Source organism: Rattus norvegicus, chromosome 3 (assembly GCF_036323735.1).
Source record: "Rattus norvegicus strain BN/NHsdMcwi chromosome 3, GRCr8, whole genome shotgun sequence".
Classification (NCBI taxonomy): domain Eukaryota; kingdom Metazoa; phylum Chordata; class Mammalia; order Rodentia; family Muridae; genus Rattus; species Rattus norvegicus.
Window position 1 is genome coordinate 70,634,731 of NC_086021.1, and position 18,577 is coordinate 70,653,307.

At 41.4% G+C, this 18,577-nt stretch overlaps 1 protein-coding gene across 8 annotated transcripts in view; it reads right to left on the reverse strand.

Moving 5' to 3' along the window:
• The window catches only part of Scn3a (sodium voltage-gated channel alpha subunit 3), a 111,703-nt gene that overhangs the window by 80,235 nt on the left and 12,891 nt on the right, over positions 1-18,577 (reverse strand). For all 8 annotated transcript variants that reach the window (XM_017591972.3, XM_008761920.4, XM_008761918.4 and 5 more), the window contains exon 2: positions 462-775. In XM_017591972.3, the coding sequence (XP_017447461.1) occupies positions 462-725 (264 nt within the window). In that variant the 5' untranslated portion in view covers positions 726-775. The remainder of the gene's footprint in view (positions 1-461; positions 776-18,577) is intronic.

The window sequence follows — 18,577 nt, forward strand, 5'->3', positions numbered from 1 at the left end:
GTTGGAGGAAAACAATCAAAAATGCATATCTCAGGAAACAAGCTTCTCCATGAATTACCTGTCTATAGGAATAGATAAGGAGATTTCTGCTTTATAGAACACGGATGATTGTCAGAAACATCAAGCCAAGTCTGAACTAAAAAATAAATATAGCATCCACCTTATAACTATGATTTGTCTATCAAACTGTTAAATGGATTAGCAATAGCAGACACTTATCTTTGCCATCAGATTTAAGTTTTCCCATTCACCTCGATACTGTGAATTGGTAGAAATTGTTTATGCTTATTTCCCTGTGGCAGAGATTTTATTTCTTATCAATGTTTCTGTTCCTCAAGATGTATAGCAGTAAAGAGTGCCGTGAACGATTTAACAGATAGCAATTGCAATGTTCTTGTGCACATAAACCCCTAGTGCACATCTAATTGAGAATGTATTGACCACACAAAGTAAGCACTCACTTTCTTACTGACATAGTAGGGGTCCAGGTCCTCCAGGGGCTCCGACACCATCTCTGGAGGAATGTCTCCATAGATAAATGGAAGGTTCTTCCCAGCTTCCAAGTCGCTGTTTGGCTTTGGTTTGTTCTCATCGTCAATGTCTTGCTCTTTCTTGGGTTTCTTGGCTTTCTCTTCTGCAGCACGCTTTTCGATAGCAGCAAGAGATTCTCGAGTGAAAAGGCGGAAGCTCTCAGGTCCCGGGGGTACCAGCAGTGCCTGGGCCATCTTTTCATCCTGCACATTTAATTACGTTTAGCTTCTTGCATAAGAATTGCCTAAGTGGATGGAAAACATGCACAATTGTCAGGAAAGCCGTAGACAGAGGAGGAAAGAAAACGCTGCAGTCATGGGCTTTGGGGGGGAAAATATTGTCCTGCTTTGGTGATTAACTACAAATTTTTACTGTGAAATAACATCCAATATGATTTTTATTTTATTTCAATGTTTCGGTAATTTTAAATGATAAATTTCATAAACAGAGCAGAAGCCTGTTTTGAACATTTATTAGACTAATTTAGCCATTTGCAATGTATGCGTGTTTCAAATTATACCCAATACATAGGGTATATTGGTTGAATAGAAAAAAAAAATAAAGCATTTAAAAATAGTCTTTTCCGAAACCCTGAGACCAAATGTACTAGAGTGCACATTTTTTAAAACAGTAATGGCAAAATAATGCTTGTCGAGTTGTTTAACAGACTATTTTTCACCACACTTCCTGCATCACAATATATTAACTCCTCAAATAAAGAAGTATTGATAAAAATATAGTTATTGTGATACATGCCTAATTCATTGCATTGTAAGACAGGAAGAAATTTTGACTACCCCAACCATGTTCTAGTTGCCAGCATCATCAACTTAGTCACCAAAAAACACCTCAGCAACAGCCAGTGCTTCCAGAAAAAAAGAGACTCATCTTTTTAAAATACATCTATGTCTTCTGTTATTTATATTAGTGCATATCTATGTCTGTTCATGTATGTGCAGGTGTACATGCATGTGTGGATACATATGAACACACAGATGTACACACACTCATATGCCTGAGTGGGGGAGGGGGTGCTAGAGGATAACCTAGGTGTCCTGCTCAGGAACGCCCTTCGCCTTTGAGGCAGTCTCTCATTGGCTGGGTACTGAATAGGATATAGCCTGGTCAGCCACTGAGCCCCAGGGAACCTCCAGTATCTGCCTCTGCATCCCTGATACTGCAATTGTGTGCCCCTGTGCGGGATATTTTTATGCAGGTTCTGAGAACTGAACACAGATCCTCATGTTTACAGGGCTAGCACTTTTAACAATTGAGGTACTGCCCCCTCCCCCCAACACCCAAGTCCTATTTCCTTTATCTAATTAAGCTAATTTTTTTTGCCTTTTAGTTTTTGTTTTTAGTTTTGGTTTTTTTTTTTTTTTTTTTTAGGATTCCTTGGACCCTTTGGAGGCATTTTCTGAGCAGGTCAAATTCTTTTTAGTTCCCCTTTGGGTTTACTGCCTTTCAAGTACTTGAGACAACTTTGATGTTGTACTAGACTTTGCAGGTAGAGGAAGGCTCTGAAGAATGGATCCTGAGACAACCTTCCCTGGGTTATGCACTACGACTCTGTTGCTTATGGGTGGTATGATATTGGATACTGTGTCCCCTTATTGCCTCTGTCCTCATCTACAAAAAAGTGAATAATAGAAAACTTGAACTTCTAGTATTTCTGGAAATAAATGAGTCAATTTATATTGTTTCTAAAAATAGTTCCTTAGAGTAAAAAAAAACCCACTTCGTTAAAGTTACATATCATCAGCTCTGCCAACCATTTTCTTTGCTGTGTTAACAGGACTCTTCACAAGTCAGCCATTTTCCTTTAAACCAGCTCTTGATGTGCTGGGGCCACTACTGACCCGGGCTCCAGAAGAGCAGAGAGTGTTACAGAATCCAGGGACACGAGACTCACTGGGCCAGAGATGGGTGGACAGAAGGCAAAGGGATGGAGGAGCCTGGCTCAACTCCTCAAGGAAGGTAAACTAATTACTTCTGCAGGAAATGTGAAAAATTGTCAAAGCTACAAGAATGTTAAAACAGAAGTAGCAGTTCCTTCACTCCTGTCCTCCACAAAAGTCCCACCTGTAAACTCCAGAGAGAAAAGTAGAAATTATGACTCTAAGGAAACATGATGTATCTATCAGACATCTCCCAGAAGGATCTGCACCTGTGCGGCAGAACTAATCATCAAAGACATTTTGACATTTCCTTCTCTTCCTGCCCCCACCAGCTCCCACATTCTGTCTAGTCTTGGAGCAGTTTACTCCTAAACCACCCTCTGATGCTTGGCAAGTTGTTGTGTGGAAATACTGAGCGGGCAGACAATGAGAAAATCTGGACTGTTTAGTAAAGAGAACAGATCATGTTGCTTTGTTTTTATTGAATTTGTACTGAAATTACTAGTCCCCTGATGCCTTCCAGTCATCGCCTCGCCCCCAGTCAAAAAAAAAAACAAAAACAAAAAAAAAAAAAGTTTTCAATCCAAGATGTCTTTAGGTTAGCATTGTAACAACCCACCACCATCCTGAGTCCCATCAAAACGTTATTCTTTCACTAATTTTGTAAAAAGAGATCCTGTTTTATGACGCTGGGTGTTTTGCTTACTTTGTTTTACTTTTCTAGATCAAGTAGCACATGGGTCAGAAAGGGAGATAACAGCTCTGATTTACTTAGACGTGAACTAGCCATTTCCTTTGTGCTCTTTACTGATCGCGGACTGTAAAAACTGAACTCAGGCTTCCAGTCATCTCTGGTCCATTTTGAATCCTCTCTTGGTCGTGTGTTTCTAAATATAGAAGAAGTCAGTGCTTCCTGCTAGTTTCTAATTCTCAGAGTCAAAATATACCAGTTCCATATCTCTGGTCATGAGCTTGGGGCCTACAGGTCATCCCAGTCCCTAAAATGGGAAGGCAGCACAGGGGCAAAAGTGCTTTCCTCGTGAGATAAAGTTGATTTTATATTTGACCATCATGTTGAACTGATGTTACCTTCCTTGCTGGCACTGAGAGAAAATAATGTTGAATATGGGGTAGGCATTCAGGGATCCCGTGGAGTCAGTCTCAGAGATCCCGTGTGTGTCATTTAGCCTTGCCAAAGCCATAGCAGTATGGAAGAAACTCAAGAGGCCTCAGTGGAGAAGGGTTCCTGTGGCAGAGCCTCATAACCTGGACTCTACTCCCAGAATGCACATGGTGGAGGGAGAGGACAACTATCATAAGTCTGTTTTCCACATGTGTACAGTGTTATGGGTGCCTCCACACACATTGAATAAATGTAAAACTATTTTTTAAGAGAACCTCATTGTTTGGGTGCCAATACTTTGTCACAGAAAAAAATGGCTGGTTATACACTGATTTTATTGAGAGCTTCTAAGTCTCAGTTTTCAAAATAAAATGAAAAATAAAAAATAAAATTAAAAAATAAAATTAAAAAATAAAACTAAAAAAAAGTCACGTGTGAAAAGCTCTCAAAATTCGCCACAGTTCATTCTGAATTCTATAAAATAATATAGAGCGAGGCTGGGGACTTAGCTCAGTGGCAGAGCGCTTGCCTAGCAAGCGCAAGGCCCTGGGTTCGGTCCCCAGCTCCGAAAAAGAGAAAAAAAAAATATGGAACAAGACACTGTGACAAAAATCATAAATACTTACTTCCAAAGAAATAAAAATTCACCTTATTTGCTTACAAGGATACATAGTGAAGAATTTGGTTTCTGGGCAAAATAAAGTATAAATGTGTGTGAAATTCTTAGATATCTATTCCCTGAGCAGACCAGTGCCTTCTTCTCAGCTTTTCCATGACTAGGGGAATTAGAGAATGGCCAATATTTGGACAGGTTTCCATATTCAGTGAGCCCAGGAGCTGCTAACTTCTCTCACCACTTTTTCTGCACAGTAAAACCCCATCAGCTTTCAGGGGATCTCTTTAAAATTTTTCCCCACTTCATTCTAGCTCATCATGAGCTTATGACAGAACTCTTACATAAGTTCATATCCATATTAGAACAGATACTTAAATTTTAATTCTTGTTGAAACCTTGATGTGGAACATATATTATTAATGAGTATATATGCACTGTAATTTATTAAAAATCATTCATTTAATATACCATGTTGTCTCCAGAGCTTTTTTTTTTTCAGGACAGAAAAGATAAAAGAAATCCAAAGAGTTGATCCTCTTGATGAAAAGCAAAGTACCTGTGTGTGGGTACCTATGAGCAAAGCAAGCATAGCCCTTTGCGGGCTAATGGGAAAATTGCCATTTACTGTTTCCTATTGTGAAGCTGAATCATAGAATTTGATACCCAGAAGGAACCCTTGGGCTATTTATTCAGGGAATATTCATCACAGAAATAATACATACCAGAAACTTTCCGTGGACTATCGAAGATATCAGAACATTCACCAGCCTTTTTCCTTGAGAAGATTGAGAATCAACGCAAGATACAGATGCTAACAGATGCTAATACAGATATCTAAAATACAGTGCATACACAACTGGCTCTCTGAAGTTCACAAATTGGATCAATTTATTCTGACTAGGAAAGGGAGGGAGAGGTATGGTTCATAAAATGTTCCAGAAGGAGTGGTAGGCTTTATAGACTAAACAGGATTTGACAGGTGATGGTAATGGTGGCAGCAGTCTGGGAAGGGTTGGCCAGAACATACGTCACAAGAGACACTGAGCAAGTGTGTGTGTGTGTGTGTGTGTGTGTGTGAGAGAGAGAGAGAGACAGACAGAGAGAGAGACAGAGAGAGAGAGAGACAGAGAGAGAGAGAGAGAGAGAGAGAGAGAGAGAGAGAGAGAGAACATGAAGAGCTTGGTAGGAAGTCTCAGTAGTTCATTAAGGTTGACACCAACTTGCATAAAAGATTGGTGTGAGGTAAACCCTGAAGGTTAGGCAAGCTCTAGAGCACTAAGGGTCTTGAGCAACATGCTCAGGTCAGCATTGAGACTGAGGGATGCAATCAACTGGAGGACTAGCAAGTCAGAGGTACTATGAAGTGTATGCCATATTGTCTCCAAAGCTATCTTTTCAAAACAAAAACAATAAAAGAGGGATCCAAAGGGATGAGCCTCTTGATTAAAAAGCAAAGAGCTTGCATGTAGATACCTGTGAGCAAAGCAAACATAGTCATCTGCTGGTTAATGGGAAGGTTGCCGTTTGATGTTTCCTATTGTGGATCTGGATCACAGAATTTGATACCCCAAATTTGATGCTCAGAAGGAACAGAGATCTCAGAGCAATGCTTTCCGGATGATTGAGTTTCTGGAACCTTTACTATCCCTTCACTGGTTTATCCGCAACCAGACAATTGCCTTTCTGAGGAACTGAGAATATTTTTCTCTGCTATCAAATCAAGGGTCTACAAATGATAAGTCATTACATTGATTTCTTTGTGAAATTGGAAACAGCATCCACAAACTTTTGATCAAATCTAGTCTTCTGAATATATCTTTTGTACAATTATGCATGTGTTTATACCATCATAAATGATTCATTTGGAAGATATCAACACATTGTTATGCAAATCTTTCAAATTTTGATGGATTTCATTATATGACATTTGTAAAGCAACATTCCTTAATGTTGCCAAAGAGTGCATGAGAAAAGTCACCAGAGACTGTATGAGAAAAGTCTCAGTGTATTGAAGGTTGTCAGGCTCCGAATGGCAGGTGAGAGCTTTCCAAACTTCCAACTGCTCTTGAGAGCTCCAGTTTTAACACTGACAACAAATGCTGTCATTCCCTTTTTCTGAGCGACAGGCTTTCCTTTTGTTCATTTTTTGAATATATGAAACAAATACCCAAGTGTGAATATCACTGTTTGTCAGTGATCTTTTCAAGTGAAAATGGTGTTCCGTGAAACACACACACACACACACACACACACACACACACACACATTCATATATACACATTCACATACATACTTATACACTCTCATACACATACTCACACACAATACACTCACACAAACACACTAATATACACATATACACACACTCACACACACATACACACCCACACACAAACATTCACATACATCCAATACTCTCTCTCATTCTCTCTCTCTCATTCTCTCTCTCTCTCTCTCACACACACACACACACACACACACACACACACACACGAGAGAGAGAGAGAGAGAGAGAGAGAGACAAAGACAGAGACAGAGACAGAGAGACAGAAAGAGAAAAGAACCAACTTGCTTGGCTTCTCACTCCAATAATTCCCCTAAGTTCTTTCTAGAGACAATCTAGTGGCTTTAGTACACAGAAAAAATACTTGGGTATTTCTTCTGTTTAATTATATAGAGCATTAAAATGTGGGTTCTTTAGGCTTGAGATTGAATGCTTCATCAGAAGTTTCTTTTGTGATCTGACTTTTATTTATTGTTTTCTCACTGACACTCAACCTCTACAACTACTGAATGACCAATGTCAAAAGCTAACTCAAAAGAGAGGGCAAATGGGATCTTGATGTGATTATGAAAACAGAGTAGCTTCAGTCTTCCCCATAAAGGATTCTTAAGACCTCCATTGTGTCCTTGACAACAGTTCTCCAGAAGGAAGCAGTTATCAAAAGGGGAGGAGAAGGTATGGCCACAGCCTGTATGAACAGGCATGGGTTCGGCGATTACAAATGGACTCTGGCCACTCGGCTGCGTTAGACCAGGGTTTTAGTCTTTGTATGCTACACATGCCCTCACTCTGTAATAGAAAGAATTACAGCAAGGGTGGCACACACTTCCCAGACTGAATGTGGCATTTACATATTAAAATCCACCCAAAGGATGAGCACAGGGGCCCATAGAGAGAGGAGGCAGTCCGCTGGGAAACAAAAAGAAAAATCATGGCCAACATGTCTACTCAAGACACGATTATAGGACACAGAGAGTCAGTGAGCTTTCATGGCTGACTTGATGTGAGCTGCACCTCAGTCCCAGGTCTCTGGAGTAAGCCACACTGACAATAACCCAGGAGAGCAGAGGAGGAGGTTCATAAAGCATGATAATAAATTCTCTTCAGCACTTACTGAGTGGTAGGTGCCTGGGGGACTGCTGGTACATAATTAAAATATGTGTCTGAGATGCAGAAAAGCTGTTGGACGGAGCTGAATAAATGTTGATTAAGAGACCCCGTATGACATCATTTAAGAGCAATGGGTGAAGATGAAAAGAGCAAACATGACTGTGGGTCTTGAAGGAGAGGGACATGGAGGGTGTCAGGCGGTCAAGTCAGAGTGATTACCTACATATCAGAATGGAAAGCTCAAAGAAGTCAATTAGAGGCCGTGTATTGGATCCAGCAATTAGCTGAAGTCTTCCTCTTAAGAAAAATAAGAAACAGACCCAGAAAAAATAAACACTATCTCCTGAAGTGGCTGTGGCCAAACATGTATGTTTCTTTGAGGCCAAAGTTGTCTACATAGTCCATTTTTGTTGAATTAGATTTTTCCAGTTGTCATGTTGCATTGAATCCAGCTATTTTACAATCGGAGTTTAAAGATCTAAGTTGTGCATAAAGACAATGGAAAAATTAATCTGGGCTGCTCAGCTTTATTTTCCGTATCGATGTGCGAGGATTCGATCATAAGCTCAGGAATGTTTGTGAAACCAGCCAATACCATGGTTATACACTCCACTAGTTGTTAGTGGATCAGAGTGTGTGAAAAATGACACAGTAAACCTTAGGGACATGCTGTGGACCTATCGAGGCAAAGCACGCATCGTTGCTAGCCATGTGGTCCCTGACTTCTCATGAAAATTTTCAGAGCAGACATTTAGAAAATTTCATTGCTAGATACACGACCGGTTAATAGTATCACTCCTCCCTCCACGTAAGTCAGTCTCTCTCTCTCTCTCTCTCTCTCTCTCTCTCTCTCTCTCTCTCTCTCTCAATGCGTACTGGAGACAAAATCGATTAGTTCTGGTCTGTTAAGTCAGAAGTCTATAAATTTACCATCTTCGAAGATGAAAAGTTGCTCTATGCCCAGAACTTGAAATACCACAAAAACTTCACAATGTATTTTCATGATGATGAATGAGATAACAGGAAAACTTGGGCCCATTGCCCAAGAAAATATGTGCTGTGTCCTTGGTATCAACAAGAGATTTTTATAGGAAAGGCAGAGTCTAAAAGATAAGATGAACTAATTAAATATCCACTGCTAAGGAAACTTTTGTTGTTGTTGTGCTGAGGTGTCCTTGGGCATCCTTGGCAACACTCCACCACTAAGTTAGATCCTCCTCAACCTGAAAAAGAAGTTTCACTTCTTCCTTTGAGTGTGTGTGAGGGGAGGAGGGGGAGGGGCAGGACAAGCACCCACATTTGCATGCCTGCTGGGGATTGAATCTGGGCTCACTGCTGGAAAGAACTTTCAGTGTTTGGCCACTGAGTAACACCTACACCTGTCTTTTCCAACAGAACCCTCATTTAGAACTGCTAGCCGCCTTATAATTATTATTGATTCTGTTAGTATCATGAAAACACCATGATGTTCTTTACTGAACATATACATTGAGCATTTGGCACACTGATTCAATAGCTACTAGATATCCACAAGTAGAGTGACATACTACTTTCAATATTTCAAAAGAGCTTTGAAATAATTTCTGGCTGGTTTAATTTCCTAGCCAGATGGCCTTGAGATTCCATAATAATAACAGAACTCTGTTAAATCATTTGTATGTCTCTGACACACCCAAGTAATTGATGTCTATAAACTTAGTCCCATAGCAAATTTGTCATGTTGATTACAATGTTGCTCTACTGATACTAGTTTTCTTCTTATATTACAGATCAATAAACATAGGTTCATATCAACTATATAACTTGTCTAAATTTCGAAGTCAGCAAGCTGAGAAACCAATATTCAAATCTGGATAGTTCAGACAAGAAGCCACATTTCTAAGACTGTGAAACGACCAGAATCTTAAATCATATTTACTGACGTGGAGTTAGGAGGTTAGGCATCTTACTACGGGTTTGGTATGTGTAGAATCTGTATTTTCAATAGAGAGGTCTCAGGTAGAAAATATCGAAAACAGAAAAGCATTGATAATAAACATAGACACATTCGTAAAGGGATACACGATAAAAAATACTAGCCACATACGTGACTAATACATGTTCGCGTATACGCAGAGGACTTCTGAGTTGTATAAAGTCAAGCGAAAGCCCTAGGATTGTTCTTCTAGGTCATGTATCTCTCAGTGTTTAATCAAAGACTTTGGCACCTCTATTAGAATGACTAAACCCATTAAGAAGTAAGTCTGTGGCCAGAGGGCCATGCCATTGTCAAAGTCAAATGCAATTCTTTCTTTTGCTCATGTTCCCTCACAATCTAATGACGAGGGATTGTCAACACATGAGCACTATTTACTAATTTCCTGTTGAATGAGTGTATTTGTCATTGTCTTTTGTTTCCATTGGCTCATATCATGTGGGGTAGGGGGTTCCAAGGAAAGAAAGCCCGAGTTCAACCTGTCTTTGGAACAATCATCTAGGAACTAATAATTAGCTTACAGAGGCTGATGTTCTCTGTGACTTTGTCCTTATCAGATCACTTATAAGCCGAGGAGACAAGAGCCAACTAATGACAACAATTAAGCCAACCTTGTTATACAGGAATCAGCCTTACTGGCTTTAATAGCCCTTGACATTTCTTGCTGAATGTTTGCAAATTGAAGCAGGTTTTGTGTGAGCCCCAGTGTGCTCTCCACCCTGGATACCTCCTCCAAGCTCTACTGCAATCAGTGCTTATGGAAATGATATGTAGCCCCATTCCGGCCAATGAACTTCTTCGAGGCCGGTTTGTCAAGGGGCAGGCTGGAGGAGCTAGAAATGGAATGAGGGGAAGGCATCCTCTCTCTGTCTTGCACCTTTCTGCATCCCAGTCCCATCCGTAGCATTGTCTCAGCCAGCTTCCAAGCAGAGCGGATGCCACTTTGAGGGCAGAGCTGACACAGTGAGTGTGGCCGATCACGGAGACATGTTTACCCCTGGGCTCTTGATGGACGGCTCAGCTCTTGGACCCAAACAACCTCTGCACTGCCTGTTATGTCCAATAAACATCCTTCCTGATGACAATCCGTTCCGACAGTTTTCCTAGTTAGTTGCTGCTGATATACCAAACAAACAAGTACTTACTGGTCAGTTCAACACTTAGCCAGTGCAGAAGCCAGCGCAAATCAAACACTAGTCACCCATTTGGATGTCCTTGACCCAGTAGAGACAGGTGAGTTATGGCTCCAATTACCAAATAAATATAATAAGTTCGAAAGTAAACACAATTTTAGGCAATCTATAAGATGTACAGAACAAATGTCCCTCTTAAAGGAAAAAGAAATAGAGCTGGGTTCATTTCTCTTTCTGGCTTTTGGTGTCATTGAGGCCACACCCACCCTGAGGCCACGCCTGGCACACCTCATCCATTTCTTTGGCAGAACACACTGGATAGGGGGTGGGGAGAAACAACACTTTACTGCCTTCTTTTTGTTTGGGTAGAGCTGTCCTCGTTAGCAATAAAAATTTCAGTTTGCTTTCCACAAACCCAAATTTTACTCTAAGTAGTAGGTGAGGTACTTTGAGAGTCACGGTTCCTGTTTGGAAAAGCCCCAGGCCCCTTCTGGGGATGATCTCATTTATTCTTACAACACCCCCAGAAGAGATTCTGTATTTTTCCCCCCAGCAAGTCATTCTGCCACGACTCCTTGACAGATATGTCATTGCTGACTCACTCGGGTGTGCTTGACTTCAGCTCGCTTGCTTCATCATAATCTGTGTGAAAAGAGAACACAGCGAAGTTAGCCAGGTAGGCTGGCTGCTGGCAGGGTGTTGGTGCTCTGGCTCTGGGTCCTGGGTTGGAGACTTGGTTTACCTGGGGCTTTTGATCAGAAAAGCAGACTTGATGCAAAGTGGTCCATTTGATCCTTGTAGCCCTGGCATGCTATAGTAAGCAGGGGCCAGGAACTACTGCTAGGACCCTAGGGTGCGGGTGGACCCTCTCCTCCAGGTGCTCGATTCACTCAGTCTTTCTAGAGACAAGTGGCAGGTGGAGGGATCTGCCCTGCCTCCTGCTTCCTCTGCTCCTCTCTACTTTTACTCCCTCCACTTTCGCCTCTTTTTCTCCAATATCTCAAAGAGCACAGAGGGAGCCAAGACATTCCCGGGATTCTCTAGCTCCTCTCACTTTTCATCTCCATCAGGAAATCGGTTTCATTGACTCATTAAGGTAAGACAAAGCATATTCAGTGGCTCCTAAAGGTAACTCTTAGACAAACACATGAAACCAGAACACTATACTAACTTAAAATAACCATCTGATCTCTTTCTATTAGCGATGGCTTATCATAGGCTAACTCAGTAAACACAACTAGTCTACAATCAAGGTAACTAGTCTATACTCGGACGTTGATATTTAAAATATTGCCTGCCTTAATTCACTTACACAACATCCACAATGCCTACTAAGAAATTCCCATTTTCTACTTTCTGGCAAAAATTTAAATCCTTGTTTTAAAATTTTCATAAGATCTATTAAAATTTCTGTCTCTAGATGAATGCTCTCCAAAGCTACCAATCTTCTATTCTATCCTGTCACCAGACACAGAATATTATTAAATCCTGTCAGCGTCTCTCAGTGACTTAGAACCACTTTAGCCAAAACTGGATATGCCTTTGTGACCCGACCTGGACATTCCTTTCCAGCCTTTTACTTTGTGGTAACAACAGTGTTGCCTGTTCTCTGGGTGTATGGCGTCATGTATCACCTCACCAATCTAGGTGTTAGTTTCAAATATGTAAATGAGGATTGTATTTAGAAACTTTGTTTTTTCGAATGGGGTTAAATTTTATATATATATATATATGTATATATATATATTTTTTATAAAATATATATAATTACATTATATATAATGTGTGTGTTCATACATATATACACACACATATGTGAATTTATATAAATTGGGTTTTCCATAAAAACTGGGAGTTTTTAGTAGCATTGGTTGAATTAATAGTATCACAGATATTATTTTTCTCATGTGATAGAAACTAGATATGGAGTATCCATCAAAGGCCCACTGATGGAAAACTTGGTCCCTAGTCCATGGGGTCATGGATAGGTGTACCAGGAAGAGCTTTGGCTAGTGGAGTCATAGCTTTGAAGGAGATATTGGGAGCCTGCTCCTCCCCTTCCTGTCTCTATTTCTGACCATTACGAGGTGAACAAGCCTTTACTCCAGAATTTGGACATGCTGAACTCTGCCACCAGAGGCCCAATGCCACTGACAGGGTTATACCAACATGGACTCCAGAAATGAGCTCAAATTAAACCTATTATCTTTTAAATCGATTTCCTCAGGTATCATGTCCAAGTGTCAGAAATGTAACATATTCTACCAGACAGCGGCATGCATTCCCAGACTTGAGCTTTACACTGAAATTACAGCCACCCCATAATTGCTAATGTTTCTCCTTCCCAGACACTCTGTTGCTGAACACTGCTTCCCTTGACTTCACGACTCACAGGTAATTAGATTTTAAATACTCTGGCCTCTAGCTTGAAATATAATGAGAATGACTTTAAATAACCAAACCATCAGCTTAGTCATATTTCACAAGTCTTTGAAAGGTCTTCACTGGGGACATAGAGGAGGTGGGGTGTGAGCAGAGAAGAGGCGAGTCTCCGTGCACCCCCAAACCCCAGCCCAGAAGACTCTGGCTCACCTCTGGTCTCTCTCTCCCCCTTTCTTAGGAAGCTGTATTTACAAACTGGAGGAAATGTATCTGCTGGCTTAGGCTTCAAGTGGGAGGACAATTTTTCTAATCTCAAGTACCCACCAGAAAGAGCAGCGATTGTTACATGTGGCCTCCCACTCTGATAGGCATTGCATCTTTTTCCCCCTTAATTTTAAGACAGGGTCTCCTCTAACCCCGTTTCAAACTCCCTGTGTAGCTGAATCAGACTCAGCACTCCAGATAGGCTGTCTCCGCTCCTAATATTCTGTGATAATATGCATGTGTGGCCACGCCCATCTCTGTTTTACTTTTGGAAACAAAGTATCACTCAATGACCAGATCAGATTGTCTTGAAGGTCACTGTTAGCTCAGGCTAGCCTTATACTCGTTATTTGGTCTCAGCCTCCCGGATTTCAGTTCTGTCACACTAAACCTGGCTACATTGTATCCTAATGTGACTTCTATCTCAGTTATTTTCAAAAGTGAGCCATGGTTTACAGACGGGGATATAAAATTAGACACCCGAACTTCAGGATGGAAGTCAATTAGGCCGATTTTTATTTTCAAAAACATTTTAGTTAGCGTGTGCACATGTGCATATCATGCTAGCCCCCATGTGGAAGTGAGGGCAACATGGCACTCTCCTTCCAGCATGTGGATATTGGCTTGTACTCAGGCAGGCTCTGTGGCTTTTACCTGATCACCCATATCAGATGCACTAGGACTAGAGTTACTGCCAGTTATGAGTTTTCATGTGGGTTCTGGGGATTGAATCTGGGTCCTTTTGAAAAGTGGTCAGTGCTCTTTATCACTGATTTCTAGCACCTAGGCTACTTAAAAAATATATAAGTTCTTTCTTATTCATAAGATTTTCATACAACATATTTTGATCATATTCATACCCCTCCCCCACCTCCTTCCTGATCCTCTCCATCTCCCTGCCTACCCAACTTCATTGGGTTGGTTGGGGTCAGACAGGATCCAGGTATCTGCAATTGTATACAAATTTCCAAAAATCCTGCACAAAGAGACAAATTTAGTCTAAGAACTAAGCTGGAGAAATGACAGTTTTCTTCGCACTTACCCTAAGAAACAATGGGCAGGGTACTCAGTAGGCATCCAAAGTTAATTTAGCAGAGGCCTAATTGTAAGTCTGCTGTTGGGTAACACTAGTTCAGAACAGTGAATTTCATTGAGAACGGGATACAGTGGTTCATATACATGGCTCTCATGTGAATGAAGCTGAATGTGGAACAGAGAGAGCCTCCTTAAATGGGGAGCCTACCTTTGAGCCGATCTTACCAGAATTTCAGCACTCTAGAAACTCCCCTGAGAAACTTCACTGCATAATTGAGGAAGTGGTAACTCAAAGGGCATGTTGGGAATTTTTTCCTGAAACTGGTCAATGATACCAGCTGTAGAGCCTGAAGCATTTTTTAATCCAAATTCTTCTTTTTTATTTGATATCACTAGCATCAAGAATTAAATTTTCGCTCACTATTCCTCTCACTCTCACTATTCCTCTCACTCTCACTATTCCTCTCACTCTCACTATTCCTCTCACTCTCACTCTTCCTTCCGCTCTTCCTCTCTCTCTCTCTCCCTCTCTTCCTCTCCTGGCTTGACACGATAAAAAAAAAAAAAAAAAAAAAAAAGAATTAAATTTTCTAATTAAAGTTGAGGTTTTTATAGTCAACTATAGTAACTTGCATTTGTCCTGACAGCTTATTAAGCTTTTAATATGTTCTGATTCCCCGAGTTCTGTGGTTGGGAAGCGTGAATTTGTGTTCTTATTCCCATCGTGTCCGTGCAGAGGGAGAATATGTGTGGTTTGACATAGGCATGGCCATGTCAAGTACCCCAGTGCTCCAATCCATGGGAACTGACAAGTCTTCCCTCGGGAAGGGTCAGTGAGTCAGGAAAGCTTTCTTCTGGTCCATATGCAAATGTTGGCCATGTGTGCAAAAACAAGTCCACCTTAGCTTTCTCCCCTGAGATCTTTACCTCCTGAAGACTGTTTCCCTACAGATTGCTCCTTCGAAGATCAGATAAACCTTCCCCCTTGCTGAAGAGTATATAGCAACCCTGCTTCCCTGTTTATCAGTATATAACAAGCCCCTCCCCTTTTTGTTCAGCTGTAGGCAGTAACCACACCTCCCAGTTCAACTGTATGAAATAGATACACTAAGCTTCTGGGATGGGATGCTGCAGCTTCTCCACGACAGCCCATCCTACCTGACCCAGGTTTTGGTGTGTCCACTTGTTTGTCATTTCTTCATTTTATCACCTTCATTCTATCACTTAGGTCAATCCCTGGAGTCATTCAGAGTGCAGCAGTTCACTATCTAATTATTAAAGAGCAGATCTCCTAGTGAGCCAAGGGCTCAAAACTAATTGGCTGTACCGGCTGCTCACCTCGTTCCAGAATTCACCTTTCTCTCTTCCTACCATCAAGTCTCCAACACGAGTTAACATGCAAGCCTTGCTAAGCCCAGCTTCTTATATGGGAACTGGAGATTCAAATTCCTGTTCCTTTGCTTGCAGAACGAACACTTTACCCACTAAGCTGTCATCCCAGATCCCCTCCTAGGGTTTTAATATTTCTATTTCGCTAGCACTGCATTGATTTGACCATCCTTCTGCGATACATTATATCTTCCTCTGTGTTTATAACATAGGGCTGCTTCAAACTTTCCAGTTCAAAACCATCCTGGAGCTCACTGGCCTGGAAAATCTTACTTCCTCACTGCTTGGTTCAGACACTGAGGCAGCTCAAGGCAGCTCAGAAAAGGACCCACAGGCAGTGTTGGCATGAGAAAGGGACAATCCTCTTCCACTTCCGTAGCTAGGTAACAGCCCCACCTACACCTGCTTCTTTGATTTTGAGACTTGCGGTCTTTATCATGAAGGTGGCTTTATATGCCCAAATGTCTCAGGTGGGAAATACCAAGCAGTGCCTAGGAAACCAACCACACATCCAGCCCTCATTGTACCTGCCATTCTCCTTGCAGCAAACTGAAGCATGGTAGTCCATGTTTACTTAAAATAAATTTTTTCCTTAGGTAAAATCCCCTGGATGGCTTTACTCTCAACAGGTTGGACTCAGGAGATTCACAACTAAATGCCCATTCTAAAAGGACAGCTAATTAAGCCACGAGTCCTAACTGTGCTGTATCATGTATGCATTTAAAATAGTTTCCCTGTCTTGAACTTTCTGCTGAACATGATCCCGGTTAAAACCCAAACTAAAACCAAATGAAGAAACAAACCTCCATCAAAGCAACATTAACAACCACAAAATAACCCACCCACCATTATAGCACTTATCAAAGAAGCGGAGATATGATAATTAAAAACGCACACTGATTTAGGTATTTACTTTAAAAGTTTCATTTATTCTTGCTGGGGGTAGGGTGGGGTGGTACAGCCCTCAGGAGACTGAAAAAGGCAGAGCTCTGAGTTCAAGGCCAGTCTAATCAACAGAATGAATGAGTTTCAGGACTGCCAGGGCTACCCAGAGAAACCCTGTCTTGATAAACGAAAACAATACCGTACAGTTGGATAGGCATGCAACTTTCCTTTTTTTTTTTTCTTTTTTCTTTTTTTCGGAGCTAAGGACCGAACCCACCCAGGGCCTTGCGCTTGCTAGGCAAGTGCCCTACCACTGAGCTAAATCCTCAACCCCAAGCATGCAACTTTCATAAATAAAATAAACTCTCCTCATCTATTGTTAAAAAAAGAAAAACAAAAAATAATAAAGTTTACTCGGTCTTAAGCATTGATCTACACTTGTGAATAACTGTTTTTTTTTTCTATAGAGATATCCTTAATTTGATACCAAAAATAAGCATTGAATATTGAACTAATCAATAAAACAACTTCAGATTGGAAATGATCTTTCAAGCCATCTGGCTCCTCTAATCTAGTTTATAACAGGGCTCATGAAGCACAGCCTCAGAATTACCTAGAGGGCTTATGGTTACAGCAAAGCTTTCCCAACTCCTCCCCAAAGTGCAGCAACAGCTGGGCTGGGTAAGGTTTGTTCTGCATTTCTAACTCGCACACAACTGGTGCTGACACGCTTGGTTAGAAGCCACAAGCACCACGGTCGTGCCTAGTTCATAGAATCAGTATTAAAAAGGGAGACAAAGCAAAGAAAGGGGAACCGTGGTGGGTGGAGCAGAGCGAAGAGAGTAGTGAGGATGCCGCTATTTAATTTATGATTAATATGCACAGAAAAGAAAGCCCAATGTGGGCAGAGCTATGCATTCGTTGGGTTGAGAAACGATCTCATATAGCCTGGGCTGGTTTCTTGCACAGCTAAGTATGGCTTTGAACACTTGATCCTCCTGCCTCTCCTCTTCCCAAGTATTGGAGTTACAGACGTGCACCAACACAGTCGGCAATATTTTGTTTTTCTTGTTTAAAGTTAGAAACACACACACACACACACACACACACAATGTCCCGGGTATATATGTAATACACCTCTCATTTAATGACTTCTCAGAAATGACAAACATAGCTTCCCCTGTCTCATTTATCCACTCAATGTCATGCAGTGTGACTTCACCGAATCTTGAGCCTTGAAGTGATTGATGGCAGTGCTTCTACAGAAGCCACCAATGGCTTTCTGTCTCCCTGCCTCCAGCCTGATTGCCACATAGCCTATTTTAATCCCACCAGCCAGAGTGATCTTGGGAGAACAGAAATTCAATCATGTCATTCTGCACAGAACCCTCCAGCAGCTGCACAGAGAAAAAAAAAAAAAAGTTGCCCGATTCATGTTGCCTGCAAACTAGCTTCTGGTTCTCCTTTAGGCCTGGAAGCCTAAAGACTGCATTTTCCTGAAATGCTTCTCCTTTAGGGAGCTGGAGAACTCCGGACTCGCCTTCAAATACTGACCAAAATGGCCATAGTAAAGAGACCTGTTTACCTCATCAATTCTCAACCCTGCTTAGCCCTGAGTCCCCTTAGCATATGCTGCATACCTTAGTTGTAACGTTGATTAGTCGTTTGCTGCCTCTTGGGGTGGCGCATGCCTCCCAGAAGCTGGTCTATGGTGTGGTGTTTGCCCTCTTGTGGGGATCATTCTGTTTACCACCCATCCCACGTTCCTGGAGCACAGCGCTTGCTAAGGGCTCAATGGATTTTATTTGGATCACTCAAGATTCAAGTCTTTTTTTCCCACCAAACATTTCACGGCTTTGCATTTAGAGTTAGTAAAAGGAAATTGACTGCCCCACCACCACATACACACGCGCGTGCACACACACGCACTTTTCAAAGTCCCATTTCCTATG